Genomic DNA, 16,915 nt, shown 5'->3' with positions numbered 1-16,915 from the left:
CCTAGCCTATTCAGGTGGCCTGACTGCCTGTGCGAGAAGTGCACGCCTCCAACAAGCTCCACCAGCCCCAGGCCACGCTGGGGGTAAGGGAAGGTCATGGCTGTGTGATGGTGCCCTGTGCTGCTGGCCACAGGGGCGGCCACCTCAAGGCTCAGCCTGGCTGGGAGACCATCGCTCCATGGTTTTGAAACTATTCTGTGGTCTGGGTTCGAGTCTTGGGTTGAGTTTCCTCACTTACAATGTGCCTGAGTGACTCGAGCCCTCGAGTTTTTCAGTGGAACTTGATTTCTTTCTGGTGACTCCACCTTTTTGTGGATTCAGTACCCAGAGGCAGCCCTGTCAGCACTGGGGCCTGTGGGAGAGGGCGTTCGGCCTCTTAATGCCAGTCTTTTTTTTTTTTTTTTAATTTTATGTTTTATTTATTTCTGAGAGAGAAAGAGAGACAGCATGAATAGGGGAGGGTCAGAGAGAGAGGCAGACACAGAATCCGAAACAGGCACCAGGCTCTGAGCTGGCTGTCAGCATAGAGCCCAACGTGGGGCTCGAACGCACGAACTGTGAGATCATGACCTGAGCTGAAGTCGGACACTTAACCAACTGAGCCACCCAGGTGCCCCTTAATGCCAGTCTTAAATGGCCATGCCCACCTCCCCTTGCCCACGTTCTCATGCTGGTCGGGGATACCACACCCCAATGTAGGCCTCTATGGGTCGGATTAATGGGAAGCCCGGTTCTCACCTTGCTACACCTTCCAGGGTGTCTTCACCTCCACCTGATTTAATACTACATTTTCCTTCAACCACCTCGCACTCTTGGCCCTGGGTCTGTTTTTCTCCATGGCACCTGTCATCATCCGGCGTATATATTTGCTTGGGAATTACCTTTGATTGGCTGTTTTTTCCATCCCCACCTGAATATAAGTTCCAGGAGCCCAGGGAGTTTGCTTTCTCTCCTGTGGAATTTCCTGAGAGTGCCTCAGTGACTACCAAATAGGCATTCAGTAGTACTGGTGGAGTGAGTCAATCGGTATATTTCTCTGATTATGAAATTAATCTGTAGGAAACATGGGGTACCATTTACGTACCGTAGCTATAGGAACGCTATACGTTGCTTGTGGCCATCTGGGTTTCCAACACTGTTGTGATGATTCCGTTGAGCTCTTAGCCTTGATTATTAGCTCAGAGAGGGGGTGGGAAGGGAGAAATGTTGGAATTTTTTTTCATTAAGAAAGGATATTCCCACAGGAGTTGTGTACTTAAAATTAGTTTTAAATTATGTAAGCTAAAAATACAAGCAACCCCTGCCTGTTGTAGGAAAGTTGGAAAATGAAATGCAGGTCAGGGCAGAAAAACATCACCCCTGATTTTCCCCTCAGAGACCCTCACTTTTATGTTGTATGTTCTGCCTAAGTCTCTGCTACTTGTCTACAGACTGAGCTAACGCGTGAAATATTAGTCCGCATGGGTCTTGAGTGTCCCTGGGCCCTGGATTCTAAGAGGTCCAGATCATTCCTTCTGTGGTTCTCAGGGCTCCTTCTTACTAGGTTCAAGGGAGTGCCCTGGTGCTTTTGTGGGCTTCCTCAGACCCCCTGTGGCTGTCAACTCATGCCCCTGATCACCAGAGCTCCATTACAGGACACCACGTCTTCCCCTTCAGCCCCTCCTTCAGCCAGTGCAAAGGGGACATGTGACAGGGCCCTGCTCAGCTTGGGGACAAGAGAGAAATATGGGATGGTTCTGCCATAGGAAGGGAGCCTGAATAAACCATAAGAAACAGAAAAATGACACCAGTGCAACACTGAAGTTCAGACCTAAACGGTGAGCAGTTGCTGGAGGAAGAGCCTTTCAGGGGAAGGAAGAGCCAGTGGAAACTTCAGGCGGGGAGGGAAAGGGGGAAAGTGACATCCCAGGGGCCTGGAGGTGTGCCACGTGGGGGGCACGGAGGGCAGGGGTATGGAGAAGGTGACATGCAGGGGCTAGAGGTGGGCTGTCCCCGGCCTCTTGGACACAGGTAGAGTGTGGGGTTTACTGTACGTTTGATGGGAAGCTGCCAGCCAACTTTGAATAGCAGTGATGTGATTCACTATTGTTGGAAGAGAACAGTGGGACTGCTGTGTAGACATGGGCGAAGGGGCGAGGGGGTAGCCGGAGGCTGGCGGGGAGCAGCCCAGCACCCGGGGGGAGATGAAGGGGTTCTGGGGGGCACGAAGGACAGGTGACTCTGCTGGTCCTGAGGATGGCAGAGTGTGGACAGCGGATGGGGTAGGGCCATGCGTTCATTTTCCTACTCCAGAGACAGGGGTCACATGTTGATCATTCGCACATCATTGTGCAGCAACACACGGGCCTTTGTGCTTCTCTCAGACCAGGAGCACTTCGGCTCCATTCACCAAGATCTGGATGGGACACTGAAGGAGGCAGCGCGGGTAGAGCACAGAGAGCGGGCCTGCTGGGGACAGAAACCCAGCCGTCCTCACTGGCTGGGTCACTTGGGGCAGGGCCGTCCCCCTTCTGGGCCTGGGCACCGCGAGTCTGCATCTCTGGGGTGGCGGGGCCACGAGCCATGTCCGCCTGGGCCCTCACGGTGGCACGTCTCTCCTCAGACTCGCCTGCAGGCTGGCGTCAACTACAGGAACACCCTCAGCTGCATCCGCACCGTGTACAGGAGGGAGAGTGTAAGTGCCCCCCTTCCCGGGGCAGGGTTGGGGCCCTCCCTGCCAGGGGCTCCCACAAGGAACTCGAAGCCTGCCCAGGCCCCCGTGGCCGCAGCCCTGATGCCAGCCCATCAGGGCGGGAGGCCTGTTTGTTCCTGCTCAGTGACTTTTGGCTCAGTGTTGCCTCCTCCCTCCTCTCCTCACACCACCACAGCTCAAATACCGTGTGTCACCTAACCTTAGCCCCGCCACCTCGTGCAGGGTTATTGGGGGGAAAGCTGATTTTGTGTAACCTCTGCGGAGGAATTCTAAGGAATTTAGAATCATAGGGAGAATTCCTACGAAAACAGGGTGACTTGTCAGTTTTCGAAGCCAAATGAGAGGCCACTAAACCACGTGCTCACTGGCTTCCCTTCCCATGGCTAGAGCCAGGCACTCCTGATTCCAGATGTCCAGCACTGGCTTGTACCTCAGGTTTCTTGAGAACAGGGGGCCCACGATTTTCCTTTTTCCAAGGGGAAAACTGAATACTATTTTGAAAACTATTTTTTAATGTTTTTTATTTCTTCTTAAGCAAGAGAGACAGAGCATGAGTGGGGAGGGACAGAGAGAGAGGGAGACACAGAATCTGAAACAGACTCCAGGCTCTGAGCTGTCAGCACACAGCCCGATGTGGAGCTCGAACCCATGAACCATGAGATCATGACCTGAGCCGAAGCTGAATGCTTCACCGACTGAGCCACCCAGGCGCCCCAATTTTTTTAAGTTTGTTTATTTTTGAGAGAGAGAGAGAGAAAGAGAGCACATGCGCACATAAGCAGGGGAGGGCCAGAGAGAGGGGGGGAAAGAGAGAGAGAATCCCAAGCAGGCACCGTCCTGTCAGCTAAGAGCCTGACTCAGGGCTTGAACTCACAGACCCTGAGATAGTGACCTGAGCTGAAATTAGAAGTCGTGTGCTTCACTGACTGAGCCACACTAGTGCCCCAGATTTGAATAATATTTTATAGAGGGCCTCAGGTGCCCTTCTTGAGAACTAGCATGTGCTTTCTGAGGCCCTTCTTTGAGGAGTTTAAAATACATTTTGTTGGGGCCCCTGGGTGGCTCAGTCAGTTAAGAGTCCGACTTCAGCTCAGGTCATGATCTCATGGTTTGTGGGTTTGAACCCTGCATAGGGCTCTGTGCTGACAGCTCAGAGCCTGGAACCTGCTTCGGATTCTGTGTCTCCCTCTCTCTGCCCCTCCCCCACTTGTGCTCTGTCGCTCTCTCCCTCTTTCAAAAATAAACATTAAAAACCATTTAAAAAATACATTTTGTCATTTACGATGAAATGACAATCTAAAGAAGCCGTCAGATGTAAGCCCTGTGGCAGCCCTGGGCGGTCCCCTGAGTCCCTGGAATTGTGGCCCCATTGCCAACCACCGTCTTTTTCACAGCGTCACTCACAGGAAGTGCCCTGGGGCTCGCGAGCCTCCCGTCTGCCCGCAGAGATTTTCCTCAGAGGTGTGTTTTTGCCGGGGTGTCCTAACTCTTTTCAGGGGCTGCTTTACAGTGGACTGCAAACCTCACTCTAGCCATTCAGGGCAGTGTGCGATTCGTCACTCCCCTGCATGGTGGCCATTAATTCTCCTTTTTGGCACGCGTGGTCCACAGTGCCTGCCAGCCAGCGTCCCCGCGCCGGGGTGTTTGTGAGACCTGTGGGCCTTCCTTGGAGACACAGCGCTTTGGGGCTAAGTGACATCCCACATTATGTGAAGGGGCTCAGTCGGGAGGGAGAACCTGCGGCAGGCTGTGTGTGCATGGGTGTGTGTACGTGTATGTGTGTGTGTGTGGGGGGAGGTGTCCTGCCCCTGGCGGATAGAGCGCACACACCCAGGTCAGGATGAGCAGGTTTGTGTGGGGCCTGGAGTTGATACAACAGGTTCCCGGTACTTTTTCATTTTTGGCACAGGGCTCAAGGTATGTGCTGGCCTGACTCCTCCATGGGCCTGTGGAATTTTCCAGGTTTCAGAGGAGTGTCTGTGATGTTCCTCAAGAGTGCAGTGTGGAAGGGGCACCCGGGTGGCTCAGTCGATTAAGTATCCACTTATGGCTCAGGTCATGATCTCAAGGTTAGTGTGTTCAGGCCCTGCATTGGGCTCTGACAGTTCAGACCTGGAGCCTGCTTCTGGTTCTGTGTCTCCCTCTCTCTCTGCCCCTCCCTGGCTCGTTTTCTCTCTCTCTCTCAAAACTAAATAAGCGTTAAAAAAAAATTTAAAAAAAGAAAGGTGCAGCATGGAAGGGACGTTCTCCTCAGCTGGAGGCACCCTCTCTTGTGGTTTTGGTGAATGTGCAGAAGTCTCCTGGGGGCTCCGCTCCCCTTAGACCTTCCCCACAGACTTAGCACATCAAATTTGAGTCACCTGTCAGTTTGTCTGGCCCTGCCCTCCTCCCCTTTCCTGCACCCAGTGCGTGGGCTCAGTGAGGGCAGCGAGGATTTCTTATAGCTTCCCCCACACCCCCCAGCCTGTGGCAGATGCTTCAGAGAATGTTTTGCTTGAGTGGTGGATGAGGAGGGTATGTACGGTGCTTGGCAAGTCCTCTACCCACCAGGGCTCCATGCAGCCAGATTTCTTTCTTTCCTTCTTTAAAAAAATTTTTAATGTTTATTTTTGAGAGAGACAGGGAGAGAGATAGAGCATAACTGGGGAGGGGCAGAGACAGAGGGAGGCACAGAATCTGAAGCAGGCTGCAGGCTCTGAGCTGTCAGTACAGAGCAAGATGCGGGGCTCGAACTCACAGACCGTGACATCATGACCTGAGCCAAAGTTGGACGCTTCACGGACCAAGCCACCCAGGCGCCCTGGAGCCTGATACCTTTCCAGCCCAAGAACTCTGCCACCCTGGTGGCAAATACGGATTCCAGGCCTAGGATGGCCCGACAAAACTGCAGCCACACGCCGATTTCTCCCCGGGAGCAAGAATGCCCCTGCCCGTGGGTGGAGAGCACCTCCTCTCCTGCCTCAACTGTCTCTCCTCTTACCTCAGCGCCCTCATGTTTTCTAGTCGCTGGCATAATGATTATGTTTCCCACCACGTCCCCTCACCAGCCTGCGGCCGCTCAGCGGGCAGGGCCCGTGTGGAGGGTGGGATGGGGAGCTGGGTGCCCTGGCCTGCGGCGGCCGCGGGCCCTCATGCTGCGCCACCCTGGTTCTCCCACAGGTCTTTGGCTTCTTCAAGGGCATGTCCTTTCCCCTCGCCAGCATCGCCGTCTACAACTCGGTGGTGTTCGGGGTCTTCAGTAACACGCAGAGGTTCCTCAGCCAGCATCACTGCAGGGAGCCCGGGGCCGGCCCAACCGGAGCCCTGCCCGACCTTCTCCTGGCCAGCATGGTGGCCGGCGCCGTGTCCGTGGGGCTGGGTGCGCCTGTCGACCTCATCAAGATCCGGCTGCAGATGCAAACACAGCCGCTCCGGGAAGGTAAGAGTGGGGGAGGGTTCCTGATGCCTGGGAGCCTTGGCTGGTTTGCCAGCTGGGGGGGGGGGGGGGGGGGGCAATTGTTCATATCCTTTTCAGGAGCGGCTGCATTGGTCATGTGATGCTCTGTAATTATTCTTTTTATCTGCAGTAGGGTCTGTCCTTAATTCGATGATTAATGAATTATTCTGTGCCAGGCACCTGCTTAGAGCGTGTTCTGTGTTCACTTAATTGGTCCTTCGTAACAGTGGTGTGAGGCAGGTGCTATCACTGCTACCATTTCACAGAGGAGAAAACCAAGACTCCCAAAGGTTTAAGACACTTAGACGAGGCCACACAGCTAATGACCGGAGGGTGAGGACCAGCTACTTAATTTGCAGTGTCCAGAGTAGAAGGAAAATGTGGGATTCCTTGTTCAAAAGTTATTAAGAATTTTTGGAGAGCCTCCCAGAGCATTAAATCAGGCAGGGGGCCTCCGAGGGACTCACAGATCTCAAACCCACACCTTTGTCTACAACACCAGGGGCGTGCAGCCAGGAGGTCTTACATCTAGACCACCAGCTATAGGGGCTGAGGGGTCACTCCTCTCCCCCTCCTTGACTTTGTGGTTAGAGCTTCATTTCTTGGTGTGCTACCCAGCAATCCTGCACCATAGGCCGAATCTGTTACATCCTTTCTGCTGAGAAAGGAGTTTCTGTGTCCTTTCCTGGAAGTGGTTTGATAAAGGAGGGTGGAAAGAACAGGAAGGCACTTGGTGTGCAGAGTAGAAAGTATCAGCTCTCAAGGAAGGACAAGCTGGGGGTGTTAGATTTCAGTCCCTTCACGTCTGGTTCTTGGCTCTAATTGTACTCCGTCTCCTCAGGCAAGATATGGCCCTGCCTGGGCCGCCTTCTCCTTTCTGTATAATGGAAGGGCTCGATCTGTGGTCCTTCCTGACACCTCAGACGTCAGGTCTGGGCTGAGGGCCCTCATGGGTAAGGCCCCTCTTGCTGACCACGAAGAGATCTGTGGGCAAGGAGATTTCGCCTCCACCCGCCTGAGTCACATATTGGTACAATGTAGTTGAATCAAAGGGTTTCCCCTCACAGAAGTGTCTGAAGCTTGCTGATCTGGTCTTGTCCCCAAGGCCAAAGGAAAGATGTAGAGGAATGGAGGACATCGTGAACAGGCTGAGAACCAGGAGTCCTGGCCCCCAGACTGGTGTTTTCTCTGTCCTATTTCAGGAAAGCTTTATGTCCATCTCAGGCGGAGAGGACATCTCTCCTTAAGTCTTAAAACTCTTTGGGGCCAGATGTTGGAAGAGTTCCTACTGACGAGTCATCTGCTCCTGGGGGCAGACCTGCATCCATCACAGCCTGGGTACTTTGACCCTGGAAGGGGAGGAAAAAGGGCTAGGGGTGTGTGTGCGTACTGGGGTGGGGGGCAAGGCATGGCCAGCCCGGACACCAACGGAGCTGTTTCTCAAGAAGTGCCTTCCTTAGGAAAGCCGGGGACATTTGGAGGCAAATTAAGTGATTGCATCCTCTGTCCTGCCCTCCCCCACCCTCTACCTTCCCCACAGAGGGTACCAGAATGGTGGCTGACCTGGCAGGCCAAGGACTGAACTGCGAGGGTTGCCGAGGCCAGGCTAAAAGCCTCTGGCACTTGGAGGGATGGGAGGCTGTCAAGGCATGTCCAGACCCAAGAAGGGTCCCAAAGCTGGGTGCAACCAGCCAGTTTTAGGGAGCTGGGCGGCTGCAGCAGCTCACCGTATGTCCGACATTGTGTGCACTATTCATCTCATACCTCACCTTGACATTGTAAAGTCTGTATGGCTGTTAGCCTTGTTCATTTACTCAGCATGCTAGGTAAGCGCCTGCTCCTGGCCAGCACAGCACTGAGGGTCCTGTGGGTCTACTTCTGGGGCCTTGTCTCCCGGATAAGCTCTCTGAGCAATAACAACACGGGGACCAGTGTGCCCTCCCTGTCCCTCTCCACCAGGATGTGGAGGGATGTGATTTCTCTGCCCAATTCCTGTACAGTTGGGACCCAGCCCACAGCCTTCTGTGGTGAGTGCATCCGTGTGCCCAAAGGAAACTAGTCTTCATTCAGTCCCTTGAGGCAGCAACAGAAAATGAACATGTGTTTATTCTGTCCTTTTCAGTGTGCCAAGAGGCTGGCCTTTTGTGAACTCAGGGAAGGCTCTTAATAAGCCAAGGGAGTGTCCTGCAGGCAAGCACTTCTCACCTCTGCCGAGTGCTCAGGCTGAGCACCTGGGCCCTGGGGGCTTAGCTGCCAGGTATGCAGACCAGGGCAGTTGACCTGAGCGAGTGCAGGGGGGAGGAAGGAAGATTGCAGCATCCCATGAGCTGCGCTCCTCTGGTCTGGGCTCAGCCGGAGCTCGGCAGTGGGGCCGAGTAGCCAGTACTACGTGAAGGGCTCTGTGTGTGTTGCATCTTCCCAGCAACCCAACCCGTAGACCTTTACAAAGGGGAGCCTGAGGCATGACCTGAGGTCACACTCCTAAACGAGAGTAGTGGACTCATGGCCACCTGGATCTGCCCTGAGATTTTGTAGGAGCTGACATAGGTTTGTTTGCCCTGGACCTTTGCACAAACTTATCACAAATCCAGCTTCAGTCGTGAGGGGGAAGGTGGGTTGGGAGCGTGTCTCCAGAATGACCCTGTTACATTGTTTGTGTAAGAGGCACAGCTCTCGGAATCCAAGGGCTGGGTGTGAGTTCTGTGTCTGCAGCCTCTGTTGTTGTTTACTTCCCTCCGCCCCAGCTGCATGGGGGAGGAGGGGCCGGTGCTGGGCGGGATCACTACTCCAGACCGATCACTGCTGGGGACAGAGCAGGCAGGCAGGCAGCGCCTCTGCCCTGCCAATACTTTTCTTCACCTGGAGTCTCTCCAGGCAAGGGGGAAGGATGCAGCTTTCTTTTCCTTGTCCCCCAGGAACCCGCTAGGCCAGAGATGGAAAGCTCAAAGACTCACTGGGACCTGGCTGGGACCCGGGAGGCACTGTACGTGAGCAGAAGTGCCTGGAAAATGTACTCACTTCGGTTTTACTTGACACCCACAGCCTTCCTAGCTCACATTTCATTTTTCCCCTTTTGACCGAACCTGTCAAAAGAGAACACAGAACATGTTTCACTTTCGCTATCGCTCTGCCGTTACAGAAGCAGCAGCTCGAGCACTAGTCAGCTTTGGCACCAGGGAAGGCAGCAGGGAGGGGCAGGGACTGTGGCAGGCAGGGCCCGCGTCCTTGTCCAAGGGGGCGGTACGACCCCATCCCAGGTCACAGTACTGCATGGCCTGGATTGGAAGTTGTCAGATAAATTAATTAAAAACAAGATTGGGCACATACACGACGCCAGGAAGCCCGAAGCACTGTGTGCACTGGACAGCGTGTGGCTGGTGCTGGCCACCAGCCTGTGGTCTTGGCTCTGGGTCGGGCCCACTCCGCGTGGTGGCTGTGCTGAGATGGGCGTTTGCAAGCAGCCTCGGGCAGGGCTTGTGGGATGGTCTGTGGTTTGTGGCTTTACCCCAGAAGTGTCCAAACCGCTTCCTGGGTGGAGAGAGTGGGCCGTGAGGGACTGTGTCCGTGTACTGAAGCTGCGTACAGGGGGCCTTTGGCATCTTCGCTTTGGGATATGTGACAGGTAGGATGAAGACCACGTCAAGGTCAGAGTTCAGCTCACCTGAAGGCTTGCAAATGGAGCACCAGGGAGCTGATCTCTGTTATCTATGAGTGGTGACCCATGGTTGACAATGCACAAAAGACATGGAGCTCCTGGGTGGCTCAGTCGATTAAGTGTCTGACTCTTGACTTGGGCTCAGGTCCTGGTCTCACAGTTTGTGGGTTCATGCCCCTCATTGGGCCCTGTGCTGACAGTGTGGAGCCTGCTTGGAATTCTCTCTCTTTCCCTCTCCCTCCCTCTCTGGCCCCCCCGACCTGTAGTTTCTCTTTCTCTCAAAATAAATGAATAAGTTTTAAAAAAAAATGTACAAAAGATGGAACATTAAATGTAGAGGGAGTATGTCTATCCAAATATAATCCCTGTGAATACAGCAATGTGTTTCTGTTTCTAAATTCATAAAGTATGTATTTTAATTAAATATTTAAATATTTTAAGTAGAGATTAAAATATTTAAAAAAATTTTTAATGTTTATTTTTGAGCATGAGCGGGGGAGGGGCAGAGACAGAAGGAGAGGGAGACACAGACTCCGAAGCAGGCTCCAGGCTCCAAGCTGTCAGCACAGAGCCTGACGTGGGGCTCGAACACACGAACCGTGAGATCATGACCCAAGCTGAAGTCGGACTCTTAACCAACTGAGCTACCCAGGCGCCCCCAAAATTAAAATATTTTGAGAGGTTGTCCTCTTATAGACAGTTTCATATTCTGTTTTTAAGTCCACAGTATAACAAACATTTTCCATGTTATGAAAATGGGATACAAAATTACTTAAAGTAGACAACTGATATTTAAAGTAAATGTGCAATATTGCATCACTGTGCACACAACACACGCAGATACCCGTGTATCGAGAGGGATGATGGAGTGTGCAAAAATGCAGTTTCTGGAGTTAGACTACTGCTTCTAGTCCTACCTCCCCCAGAACCTGAGACCTCTAGATAACTCCTCCTGATGTCACCAAGCCTCAGTTTCCTCATCAGCAAAGCAGGCGTAGCCATACTAGCTACCTCATAACTGGGGTAGAACGGGAACAATGCATCTCATGTGACGACTTCGGCACAATGCCTCGCCCCTTGCAAACATGAAATAAGTGTTAGCTGTCCGATTAAACTTCTGTAACCATCTTCCTAGTGATGGACTTTTAGGTTTTGGACGGTGTGTCCTCTTTTGAAAATAGTAGTGTCCTCAGGCAACGTGTCTATGAGGAGTTGCTTTCACTTAGAGTTATTTCCCTAAATGTGTGGCCTCTTTGGTTCATGAATAAGTCAAAAGTTCTGGTCATTTTTAAGATTCTAGGAACATATTGTGAAATTGTGGTACAGAGCGTTTTACCAAATGACATCAGGAGGTGCCAGAGTTGGGAGGGAAATCCCTCTGGAAGTCCCTCCGCCACATACTCAGCAGCAGTTACCCTCACGGAAACTCGTGCGATGCAGCGGAGGTTCTCTGCTGGCGGCCCTGCCGCTTGGCCGGCAAGGAAAGGCTGGCCCAAGTTCAGTTGGATGGGGCCTGGACTGTAAGGCACCTGTGAAGAAACCCTCCCTTTGTTAAGTCATCCTGACCCTTTGTGTGGGCCCAGCCTCCCTGGGTGCCCAGCTGGGCCTGAACTGGAATGCAGGCTGCGGTCCCAGAGCCGGCAGCCCCTCTGCTGCCTGGGCCAGGTCACATCCTGGAGGTCCGTGGCCCATCACACTCACTGCTTCTCCGCCTGGGAGCTTTCAGGTCTGTGTTTTTATTAAGGGCCTAATTAATGTGCGTATCCCGAGGAAGGCAGAGTCTGGGGCCTGGAGGGGGAGGGCTCAGCATTAACTCTGTGCTGACCAGCCTCTGATTTCACCAGGCCCGGCTGGAGGCAGAGAGCTGAGTGTTTCGCCTGTTGGAACACGATCTCTGTCTCCTTCATTGACGAGCCTTTCCCGAGCTCTCGCTCTGAGCTGCTCAGAGTAGGTAAAGCAGAAGTATCAGACATGCAACCCCTGCCCTCAGGGAGCACACAGTCTGGTGGGGAATCGGATGTGTAGCAAAACGAGAAGGGCCTGTGGAAGGCTCTGGAGCCTCGGAGTCTGGTTCTGCAGGTCAGGAAGGCCATTGATGGGCTGTTTGAATACTGGCTAGGCTTTGGAGGGGAGGCTGTGGGGATGGAGAGTATTTCAAATAGGAAACCTGTGGGGACAGGGTGAGAGGTGGGAGGAGGCAGGCATGTGACAGAATGGGTGAACCGTTCTTGGTTTGGGCAGGGAGGGGAAGGTGCAGGGTGAGTTGTGAACATCTTGGATTTCTTTTTTTTTCTTTTAATTTTTTAATGTTTATTTTTGAGAGAGAGAGAGAGGAAGACAGAGTGTGAGGTAGGGAGGTGCAGAAAAGAGAGGGAGACACAGAATCCGAAATGGCCTTCGGATTCCGAGCCTGACGCAGGGCTCCAACTGGCGAACAGTGAGATCATGACCTGAGCCAAATTTAGATGCTTAACTGACTGAGTCCCCCAGGCGCCCATGAGCACCTTGGATTTCTTAGTTGAAGGTGGACTGGGGTGCCCTTCAGCACGCAGGGAGGCCTATCGGACACCAGAACGAACACGCAGAGCTGTGTGGTGGGAAGGTGGATCTGGCCTTCAGAAGAAGGAGAGATGAGTGGGTTGACTTGGGGGCTGTTGCCTCAGACCAGGTGAGAGCCGGGAATGGGGGGCCCAGGGCCATGGGCTTTGGGAACGGAGGGGAGAGGTCCATTGGAGGCATCTGTGATGGAGAATCAGTGGGCCACGCAGGAGAGCAGGAAGTGCCTGTGAGGGAGGAGCGCCCACCACCCCCCCCGCCCCGGAAATTAAGCGGCATGTGAAGTATATCGATATATCGCTGGGCATGGAGCAGGTGACCCATACACGCCTCCTGTCCCTGCTGCTGTTTTGGAGACGGGCAGGAGGGCAAGCTTGAGTGAGAACATGAGGAGTTTGGCTTGCTTCCTGTGCGAGGTACCGCAGCTGGAATATCGGGGCAGGAGGAATAGTCAGGGGTGTGACCGCGCAGTGACAGAGGAGGTCATGAATCAGGTGCAAGTGCCAAGGTGAGCTGCATGCAGAAAGGAGGAGGGAGGAGACGAATGGGAAAACTCCTGGAAGGAGATCGGAAGGAGCTCCAGCAACACCAGCGGCTGTAGTCAGCAGGGACTGAGCCCCTACCGCATGCACTCTGCTGACTTGACCTCACCTTTAAATCATCACACCATTCTCTTTATCTTACAGATAGGGAAACTGAGGCTCGGGCCGTGAGATGTGTCTGTACTCCCTCAGCTGTTACATGCAGTTTTGGGGCATTGCTCCTGGCTGTCCACCTCCACGGTCCCTGGAGGCAGGGGAGGCCCCTGTCCCCAAAGTCGTGTAAAGGGAATCAAGAAGGGAGAATTGCTGAAGAGGAGGTGACCCCAGGGACAGAGATCAAGAGGTGGGGAAGGAAAACGCCTTTTGTTTCCAGGCTGTGAGAGAAGAACAAAACAAGATGCAGGGCCAGAGGAAGGGGGTGGAGGGAGCCCTCCTCAGAAGGCCTGGCTCTACCATGTTCCAGATTATCTGAATCGAATGAAGCCGAGAGTGTGGCCAGGATTTGAGAAGAAGGCTGTAATTTCTGAACATGAGTAAGTGAGATAAATAGGGCTAGAATGGCAGTAGGGAGGGCCACGTGCGGGGTGGATCTGGGCAGGCAAGATTGTCAACCACGCACCAGCATGTAAAGCCATTTAAGCTCGAGGAGCTGCACGAAGACACAACGGGGTGGAACCATTTGTCTGATTTTTCTGAATCTTCAGAAATGCCTGGCTGGGAAAGTCGCCACCCATGCCCGGGACGCCCTGACTACCTCAGTTTGTCTCTTTGGCAGCACAGGTGTATTGCTACCATAAAGGTGTGTGGCTGCCAAGAAAAACCCTCTTCTTCAGCAGGTTGGCCTTGGGGAGGAGGAGCCTTCTGATAGAGCAGATTTTTCGAGATGTTCCCATTGCAGGGCAGGAATTATTGATGCTAAGATCTCTTGATGTTGGGGGCGCCTGGGTGGCTTAGTCGGTTGAGTGTCCGACTTTCGCTTAGGTCATGATCTCGCGGTTCGTGGGTTTGAGCCCCGCGTTGGGCTCTGTGCTGACTGCCAGCTCAGAGCCTGGAGCCTGTTTCAGTCTGTGACTCCCTCTCTCTCTGACCCTCCCCTGCTCACGCTGTCTCTCTCTCTCTCCTAGAAATAAATAAAACATTAAGAAAAAAAAAAAAAAGATCTCTTGATGTTGGTCCATTTAACTCCTGAAGAAGAGGGCCTGTGTGGGAGGATAGGCACCCTTGGAGCATGTCAAGGGACTGGAGACAAGCCAGGACCATACAGCCTGACCCTTCTTCTCATGGAAGCTGTGGGCTGCCAATGGGACATGAGGGCTGGAGCAATAGCAGCCCTAAAATGAAGGGAGGAAATTTGTGAAGGGGCCAAGTATTTAGCCATGTAGTTCAAGAGGAGTCCTTGAATTCTGGATGGTTTGGCTGAATCTTTTCCAAACTGTGGTCCCACACTGCTAGCAAAAATGGATGAACGTAACATACCATTGTGCAGGTTATGTACCTGGGTGACGTGTCCATTTGGTCTTTAAATCAGTTGACGAGGGCCAATAGTGTTCTGATTTCAGGACTTGACGCTAGCATTGGTAGTTTTTGGCCGTGTGTCAGTGTCGGCAATCTCCCACAGTAGGCTTTGCCATGGAGCACTGCTGCCTGAGGTTGGCAATTCCAGCACGTCTGGAATCTGGAGTCCCATCAGGATAGCGGTACTAAAAATAGGAGGGACTGTCTGCCTCAAGTAAAGTACATTTACCGACATTCTCACTCAGTTTTCACAAAAGCCAAAAGAGATGGACAGGCTATTTATTCTTCCCCTTTTGTGGAGGATGAGGAAACTCACGGCCAGTGTGGTTGAGTCTTTTCTGCCAGGTTGTATAGTAAATAGCAACTGAGCTACAAAGCAAAGCCCAGCTGCTTCTAATCCAGGGCTCTTTCTGCTAAACCATCTGCCTGTCTCGGACTCTTCAAATCATAAGGAAACTGCTGGACTCTTTGGAAACAGGAACTGGGCAAGAGCTTCCCAGTTGGTAACATTCTGAGGAAGTGCCCTGAGGGGATTGACCAGCCTGCTCAAACCCACATCCCAGAAGTCACACCCAGCCTATCTGCTGGAGCAGAGACACCCACCGTACTGCCTGCTGCTTCCATAGCATTTTGGAACCACGCGGTGGCTGGGACCGTGATTTGGGAGTTTCTTCTGGGATCTACAGCTTCGGGTCCAAAGACCAGACAGGACTGGGCTTGGATGAATGCCAAGCTGGGGAGGGAAACTTTGGGAGGCCCGAGACCTGAGAGCTGCCTGGTCAGAGGCTCAAGTGTTTACTGAATGGAAGTTGAGGCACATACCAGACACCGTGTCAAGTACAGGGTCATAGTGCTCTAGGACAAGCCATAGTGTGGTATTCCTGTCATCAGGGAACTCCTTGCTTGGTTAGGGTACCACAGCAGGCTCAGAAAGCAGCAGCATCCAGAACAGACCTTTTAATAGGGGGTAGAGCCTCTGACATGCGCCGGGGCAGGGATGATTCCAGCTTTTCCAAAGAATATCTTTAAAATATATTAAATGGTGTCCAACCCCTAGAAGACCAGCTGTGCTTTAAGTGTCCGTGGATTAAGTAAACACATACCGCAGGAAGCTACTATGGATAATTTGTATACTTAAGTGAGTTTTTGTTGTGTCCCCCACAATAACACCTACACATAGGAGAAAAGTGGGCATACATGTATGTGAGATGTTTTAGGAATTCTGTGAATCTATAGTGCTAACCGATTTGTGGGTCCCTCGAAATAAGTCCATGCTACCAACTTGCATTTGCGAGTCCACTGGCCTGGAAGTGTTTGAGCACAGAAAACTTGGTAAACCTGCACATCACTGAGGACTAGCAGGACCTTATCTGTGGAAGGCAATAAGCCATTTTCTGTAGAAAATGACCTGTTGAGAAATAATGTGTTCCCATCCCATCGCTACCTCTGTGCACAAGGAAAGGTCTGGTGGCACTTCCAGAGAGTAGCCAGGCCTTTGTGTTCCTGGTGGCCGGTCTTCCTTACTGCCGTAGGTCAGTGATCAGCCATTGTGTTGCAGCAAACTGTCCTGTTTCCACAGTCATGGTCCATTGAAGAACTTGAACAGCACTATTTGAGAAAGGAAAGAGATGAAACTGTTTGGTTTTTGTGTCTGAGAAGGGCCCAGCAGGATTCTGTGGCTATGTCCCTGGCTTCTGAGAAGAGGGGCAACAGTGGCAAATTCGTGGGGACCCCAGCCTGCATCTGGGTTGGTTCAGCCCCTCTGAAGTGGGAGAACTCTGGAGAGGTGGCTGCATGGGTCCCTGTTAGGACTTACCAAACATGTGAACCCCCACCCCATAGAGGTATCTGCCTTCAAAGAGACCTCTTGGCCCTGGCAGGGAGAAGTAAGCAAGACACTTGACCCTGGGGCAGAGCAGTGGAGCCAGACAGCCACACCCTGTAGTCTAAGGCATCATGATAGGGACCCAGCTAGACAAGGTGAGGGAGCCTGGAGGAAAAGGGATTTTTTTTTTTTAATGTTTTATGTATTTCTAGGAGAGAGAGAGAGAGAGAGAGACAGCATGACCAGGGGAGGGTCAGAGAGAGAGGGAGTCACAGACTGAAACAGGCTCCAGGCTCTGAGCTGGCAGTCAGCACAGAGCCCGACGCGGGGCTCGAACCCACGAACCGTGAGGTCATGACCTAAGTGAAAGTCGGATGCTTAGCCGACTAAGCCACCCAGGCGCCCCGAGAAGGGATTTTTTTAAAGGAGTGTATAGACTCTCCTCTGCTCCTGGATGAAGATGAGAAGCATGGTAGGGGTCTGTTTCATTGACTTTGAACATCCTGCCTGTCTTGGTATAAGGGGGCTTGAGTTTGTCCTCACTGAATTTGGGAAAACAAAGAAAACCACAGATGTCCTGAGTGTTTCAGGTTTTTAATCCACACCTATCATAGTAAAAGGTAATAGGGCCTTGGTTTAGGGGGGGAAAAAAAGGTCTCGTTACCAAAGCCTCATGATAAGAAATGATCAGAAT

The 16,915-nt window shown here is 52.5% G+C and overlaps 1 protein-coding gene across 3 annotated transcripts in view; it reads left to right on the top strand.

The window, feature by feature from the left end:
* SLC25A48 (solute carrier family 25 member 48) overlaps positions 1-16,915 on the top strand; it is a 48,728-nt gene that overhangs the window by 8,121 nt on the left and 23,692 nt on the right. For all 3 annotated transcript variants that reach the window (XM_039242240.1, XM_039242238.1, XM_039242239.1), the window contains exons 3-4: positions 2,603-2,674; positions 5,852-6,110. In XM_039242240.1, coding sequence (XP_039098171.1) covers positions 2,603-2,674; positions 5,852-6,110 — 331 coding nt within the window. The remainder of the gene's footprint in view (positions 1-2,602; positions 2,675-5,851; positions 6,111-16,915) is intronic.

The sequence above is a fragment of the Hyaena hyaena genome, unplaced genomic scaffold (assembly GCF_003009895.1).
Source record: "Hyaena hyaena isolate Hyena2069 unplaced genomic scaffold, ASM300989v1 scaffold_214, whole genome shotgun sequence".
In the NCBI taxonomy this organism is placed as follows: Eukaryota; Metazoa; Chordata; class Mammalia; order Carnivora; family Hyaenidae; genus Hyaena; species Hyaena hyaena.
The sequence above is the reverse complement of the archived record's forward strand: the minus strand, read 5'-3'. Positions and strand labels throughout refer to the sequence as shown.